This window comes from Triticum aestivum, chromosome 5A, assembly GCF_018294505.1.
Source record: "Triticum aestivum cultivar Chinese Spring chromosome 5A, IWGSC CS RefSeq v2.1, whole genome shotgun sequence".
In the NCBI taxonomy this organism is placed as follows: Eukaryota; Viridiplantae; Streptophyta; class Magnoliopsida; order Poales; family Poaceae; genus Triticum; species Triticum aestivum.
Window position 1 is genome coordinate 225,883,869 of NC_057806.1, and position 6,931 is coordinate 225,890,799.

The window sequence follows — 6,931 nt, forward strand, 5'->3', positions numbered from 1 at the left end:
TTTTAGAGATTTCAAATGGACTATCACATACGGATGTACAGAGACATATTTTAGAGTGTAGATTCACCCATTTTGCTCCGTATGTAGTCACTTGTTGAAATCTCTAGAAAGAAAATATTTAGAAACGGAGGGAGTAGTTCCAAGTTCTTGTGTTTTAAGCTCAACATGAATCCTGTATGTGTATTTGCTCAAGTATTTCGTGCTGATTTTTCTTGATTGTGGGGGAGGCGACCCTGGAAAGTGCACAAGGAGGATCGGCTGTAAGACTCGATGTTGGAGATTTTTTGATAAGGAGGCTTTCCCCCGGCCTCTGCATCTGAAGGATGCATGCAGCCATATTATTAAAAGTCTCAAAGATCAAAAGGTTCTCAAAGTATTACAGCTCACAAAAGGAGCAGAACGACAAAACGATAAAAAACCTCAAGATTACAATCGGTGATAGTAACAGGACTAGAGACCTAGACTCCTATCCTGTTAAGCGACCGCCATCCAAACCGGTTGAATATAACACGTGCTACCATCTTCCATTGGTTGCACCCAATAACCAGCTGCTTCCTAGATTCCATAGGAGTGTGTAAGGACCACATACAGATCCATGTGGTAGCTCTGAAGATAATCTACAAGAAGTTTAAAAATGGTTGCCTGTTAAAGATCATATCATTCCTACAGTTTCATATAGCCCACAATAATGCACATATTCCAATTCGAATATGAGCCGCAGTAGTATGATCCATCCCATCTAACCACGTCCCAAACAACGTTTCAATGTTAATTGGAGGGGCAATGTTGAAAGCTATATGAATTGTTCGCCATAATAATTTAGCCAAAGGACAATCAATAAAAAGGTGTTGTATTGTTTCATTATTATCACAAAAACAACATCGTGAGCTGCCTACTCAATGTCGTTTTAACAAATTGTCTTTGGTAAGAATCACTTGTTTGTGTACGAACCACATGAAAAAATTTAGACGCAAGGGGACCTTAACTTTCTAGATATGAATGGATCTCAGGAGTGGGCCAGAGTTAATTAAGTCCAAATAAAATGATTTGACAGTGAACAAACCATTCTTGGTCAATCTCCAATGTAATGAGTCCGGTTGATTGGTTAATTGAACATCCATCACTCTCCGTACTAGATGTATCCATGAATTCCATCTCTCCCCAATCAAAGATCGCCTAAACTGAATATTTAAATGGACCAATTCTAATATCGTGCCAACAAAATCTTCCTTACGTTGGACAATATTATATAGACTTAGATATTGAATGGCTAAAGGCATCTGCCCCAGCCATGCATCCTCCCAAAATCGTGTTGACATTCCATTGCCACCAATGAATTTGGTTCTATGAAATAATAAGTCTTTAATTCTCATTAGCCCTTTCCAGAAAGGCGAATCAGATGGCCTCATGTTTACTTGTGCTAGAGTTTTGGACTGCAGATACTTGTGCTAGAGTTTTGGCCTTTCTTACCGTTCTTCTTCTTCGTAACAAGTGTCCAGGAATCCGGAATGAAATCGAAAGAGTAACATGTGCACGGTTTACCTTCGGGATCGGTCCAATCCACGGTTTCATGCATATCTGTGGCTTCTTTTGAAACCCTCTCTTCCGGTGAGGATTGGTGCCAGGTGAACATCCCGTCGGCGTCGTCGTCATCGCACACACCGCTGTTTCCGTGATCCTCTGACTCATGCCGGCCCCATCTTCTTCCTCCACCCCTATGATCCGCCCCTTGATCCTCCTCGTCGTTGATGTCTGCAAGAACCCAAAATCGTCCTCCAAAACGATGATCCGATCTCCCGGCTTTTGGTGTATCCGTCAAATCGATCAGATCCGCAACCTCCTTCTGATCCCCCTGCATACGACAATCGACACGCATGTCATAAATATCAATATGTAAACGAGATCCTACTGTAATCCAAACGTCGGCCGCCAGGTAATCGCCGACGAGAACATCGTTGTCCAAATTGATAAGCCCCATCCACCGAGACGTTGGATTGTGTTGAAGACGACCCTCGGACCAGCCGCCAGGTGAGCGCTCGTCGGCGAAGTGAATTCTCCAGCGCTCTGTCTGCGCGCTCTTGTGGATCGCGAGATCAGCGTCCGCCGGATTTGCTTGAACCCCATCTGCCCCCTGCGTCGACGGCGCCGGTGAGGTGCGGCACAATGAGGAGTCAGCATGGATCACCGGCTGTGGATGCGCGGGGATCTGACCCTCCGGCGGCCGGGGGCCGTCGCTGCGATGGACGCCCTCAGTCATGCGCGATGGCCGTAAGGCTCAGCTGCAGAATCCAAATATTCAGCTAGATAGCACAGTTATTCTTAACTGAACTGCTTGCTAAACCTTAGTGTTCGGTGTGGTTGAATCAAAATTGCGGCTTGGTAAGAAAATAGGTGTCCTGACTTTTTGAGATATCTTTTCACTTCTGGTTAATCTTGCTATGTTCCTTTTGCATCTTTGCAAGCATAGAACTAGCATGATATATCTCTAAGAGTCTTGGTTAGCTTACTCTGTCTATTACTTATCTAGGGGATAGAGGTGTGTATTATGTATGTAGATTTTTTTTTAGAAATGGAGGAGGACCCCCGGCCTCTGCATCTGGACGATGCATGCAACCACTTTATTAATTATTCACACAAGACCTTAAAAAGTCATACAACAGTAGGACTAAAGCCACCATCTAGGCAACATCTGTCGCTACTCCTATCCAATTGCTGTAGGGATGCTGATAGTCTAGGCCTAATACCAAACAGACCTCGCAGCCAAACCTAACATCTAAGACCTGAGGTCCCAACCAGGGCACCTGCCGGGTATGGGCACCCACCAGTCCGGTGTATTTCTCAAGCAGGACGCTTACCGTGTATGAGGCCGCCGCAACCATCTGCCACCAATCCATCTTCAGTGATGTACTGCTGCATCTACCTTGCCCGGTCTAGCTGCCATCAACGCCACCACGACGCCAGACAACGCCACCATCTTGTGCTCGTCCATCATCACACGCCCACCGGTGAGACCCTGCTGCTCCATGCCGCTGAGACCTGCCATTGTCGACGTGCCAGATGCCACACTGCTCCTCCGACACGAAACACCTCCTGCTGCCACTGGTCCCATCCCCTCCGCATGAAGTTCCTCAAACCGAGCACCCAAATGCCCTAGGCGGCGCCTCCAAGAAGGGCACAACACACACAGTGTCGCCGCCGCCCAATCTATGGAGATTTAGGGTTTTTACCTGGGCATGGGGTCGAGGTGGAGGGCAGGGACCTCGACGGCGCCTGCAAGTAGGAGAACGGCGACCCTGGTCGTCGCCACCGTCAGGATGAACGACTCATCCGGAGTTCCCTCCGGTATGATGTCACCTCTACCAGCCCCTGCGAATGCACTGAGGCCGACAACCATGTTCGTAAGCCACCAAGTGCAGCGGGAGAGGGCCTATAGCGCGGAGGAGGTGCACCAGCGACTCACCACCTACGCGGTCAAGACGCCATCCATCCACCCCCCGCGAACGTTGCCAGCTGAGGACCCCATTGCCATGCCTAACGGGGCCGCCGCCCCTGGTCTAGGTTCCTCCACGAAGGCCGAAGTGGCGAGATCCGGCACCGCGCCACTGATGCCATCACCCAAGCCCACCGTCGACCGATCCCGCCGCCGTCGGGAGCTCGCGCGCTGCCGGGAGTCCCACACCCATGGAACTGGGCACCTGTGCACCACCGTGAGTCTGCCGCCTTCGGGATCCACCACACCGTCGGTTGGGCCGCACCCAGCGGATCAGGACGCCCTCGCCGCCGCGGATCCGGGAACGGGAGGAGAGACCCAACGCCGCCGCCCTCGCACGCACATGCTTTGCCCGGCGCCGACCATCAGCAGCGGCGAAGGGGAGAAGGGCGCTGGATGGACTAGGCGGTGGCGGTGGCGGAACCATCCCGAGTCACCCTCGAGGGAGGCGATGCGAGAGGGACGCGATACCTGGATCCTGAAGGAAATATGCCCCAGAGGCAATAATAAAGTTATTATTTATATTTCCTTATATCATGATAATTTTTTATTATTCATGTTATAATTGTATTAACCGGAAACTTAGCACGTGTGTGAATACATAGACAAACAGAGTGTCCCTAGTATGCCTCTACTTGACTAGATCGTTATCAAAGATGGTTAAGTTTTCTAGCCATGGACATGTGTTGTCATTTGATGAATGGGATCACATCATTAGAGAATGATGTGATGGACTAGACCCATCTGTTAGCTTAGCACTATGATCATTTAGTTTATTGCTATTGCTTTCTTCATGACTTATACATGTTCCTATCACTATGAGATTATGCAACTCCCGAATACTGGAGGAACATGTTGTGTGCTATCAAACGTCACAACATAACTGGGTGATTATAAAGATGCTCTGCAAGTGTCTCCGATGGTGTTTGTTGAGTTGGCATAGATCAAGATTAGGATTTGTCACTCCGTGTATCGGAGAGGTATCTCTGGGCCCTCTCGGTAATGCACATCACTATAAGCCTTGCAAGCAATGCGACTAATGAGTTAGTTGCGGGATGATGCATTACGGAACGAGTAAAGATACTTGCCGGTAATGAGATTGAACTAGGTATGATGATACTGACGATCGAATCTCGGGCTAGTAACATACCGATGACAAAGGGAACAACGTATGTTGTTATGCGGTTTGACCGATAAAGATCTTCATAGAATATGTAGGAACTAATATGAGCATCCAGGTTCCGGTATTGGTTATTGACCGGAGATGTGCCTCGGTCATGTCTACATAGTTCTCGAGCCTGTAGGGTCTGCACACTTAATGTTCGATGACAATATGTATTATGAGTTATGTGATTTGATGTACGGAAGGTTGTTTGGAGTCCCGGATGAGATCATGGACATGACAAGGAGTCTCGAAATGGTCGAGACATAAATATTCATATATTGGAAGGTTACATTCGGACACCGGAATGGCTCGGGTCGTTTCGGATAAGTTTTGGAGTACCGGGGGTTACCGGAACCCCCTCCGGGAAGTTATTGGGCCTTATGGGCATAGTGGTGGAAGAGAGGAGGCAGGCCAAGAGATGGCGCGCGCCCCCCTAGCCCAAACCGAATTGGACTAGGGATAGGGGGGCGGCCCCCCTTTCCTTCTCTTCTTCCTCTCCTTCCTTCTTCTCCTACTTGGACTAGGAAAGGGGGAAACCTACTGCTACTAGGAGTAGGAATCCCCCCTTGGGCGCGCCCCTTGAGGATGACCCTCCTCCTCCTCCCCTCCTTTATATACGTGGGAGGGGGCACCCCATAGACACACAAGTTGATCTTTAGCCGTGTGCGGTGCTCCTCTCCATAGTTTTCCACCTCGGTCATATTGTCATAGTGCTTAGGCGAAGCCCTGCGCCGGTAACTTCATCATCACCATCACCACGCCGTCGTTCTAACGGAACTTACCCTCGGCCTCAGCTGGATCAAGAGTACGAGGGACGTCACCGAGCTAAACGTGTGCAGATCGCGGAGGTGCCGAGCGTTCGGTACTTGTTCGGTTGGATCGCGAAGACGTCGACTACATCAACCGCGTCACTAAACGCTTCCGCTTTCGGTCTACGAGGGTACGTAGACACACTGTCCCTCTCATTGCTATGCATCTCCTAGATAGATCTTGCGTGCTCGTAGGATTTTTTTGAAATACTATGTTCCCCAACAGTGGCATCCGAGCCAGGTCTATGCGTAGAGGTTATATGCACAAGTAGAACACAAAGAGTTGTGGGTGATAATAGTCATACTGCTTACCAGCATGTCATACTTTGATTTGGTGGTATTGTTGGATGAAGTGGCCCAGACCGACATTACATGACCGCGTTCATGAGACTGGTTCTACCGACGTACTTCGCACACAGGTGGCTAGAGGCAGTCTATTTCTCCAGCTTTAGTTGAATCGAGTGTGACTACGCCCGATCCTTGTTGAAAGTTAAAACAACACACTTGGCGAAGAATCATTGTGGTTTTGATGCGTAGGTAAGAACGGTTCTTGCTAGAAGCCCGTAGCAGCTATGTAAAACTTGCAACAACAAAGTAGAGGACATCTAACTTGTTTTTGCAGGGCACGTTGTGATGTGATATGGTCAAGACGTGATTATATAAATTGTTGTATGAGATGATCATATTTGTAACAATTATTGGCAACTGGCATGAGCCATATGGTTGTCGCTTTATTGTATGAAATGCAATCTCCATGTAATTGCTTTACTTTATCACTATGCGGTAGAGATAGTCGTAGAAGCAATGGTTGGCGAGACGAGAACAATGCTATGATGGAGATCAAGGTGTCAAGCCGGTGACGATGCTGATCATGAGGGTGCTTTGGAGATGGACATCAAAGGCACAAGATGATGATGGCCATATCATATCACTTATACTGTTTGCATGTGTGACATCCGGATAATTAAGCTACAGTAATCCTCTACTAATGATGCCACATCATCACTTTACTATTGCTAATCCTCGCTTGATTCAAATCTTAATTCAAATTCAAATTCAAATTTAAGTCCAAAATTCAAAGTTCACAAACATGGAAACTAAAATGTTGATCATGTGACAAATATTCACTTCTTAATTTTGGTGGTGAACCAACTTTTTGTAAAGTGTTTTAGTGCACTAACATAAAATAAAATAGTAAACGAAAAAAGAAAAGGTTAAAGTTAAAATAAAAACAAAAAACAAAAAAAAACTTCCCTCGTGGGCCTCGTGGCCCAACTGGCCTTTGCCGGCCAGGCCGGCCCGCACCCGCATGCCCGCTGGCCTATTTGGCCAACCTCCCGAACCCTAACTGCTACCCCCCCACTCCCACCTCGTTTCCCCCACGATCCCCACTCCCCCCGGATCCACATCTGGATCGCGCCTATGGCGCCCCCCTCTCGCAGGTCGCAACCTCTCTCTCTCTCTCTC

General features: G+C 48.0%; 1 protein-coding gene across 1 annotated transcript; it reads right to left on the reverse strand.

Moving 5' to 3' along the window:
- Positions 1-340: 340 nt before the first annotated feature.
- LOC123106781 (uncharacterized) lies at positions 341-2,295 on the reverse strand. Its single transcript, XM_044528836.1, has 2 exons — positions 1,543-2,295; positions 341-617 (listed from the first exon to the last, which is right to left on the reverse strand). Exons 1-2 carry the CDS (start codon positions 2,255-2,257, stop codon positions 556-558), a joined length of 777 nt encoding a protein of 258 aa, XP_044384771.1. The 5' UTR covers positions 2,258-2,295; the 3' UTR covers positions 341-555.
- Between the last annotated feature and the right edge of the window lie 4,636 nt (positions 2,296-6,931).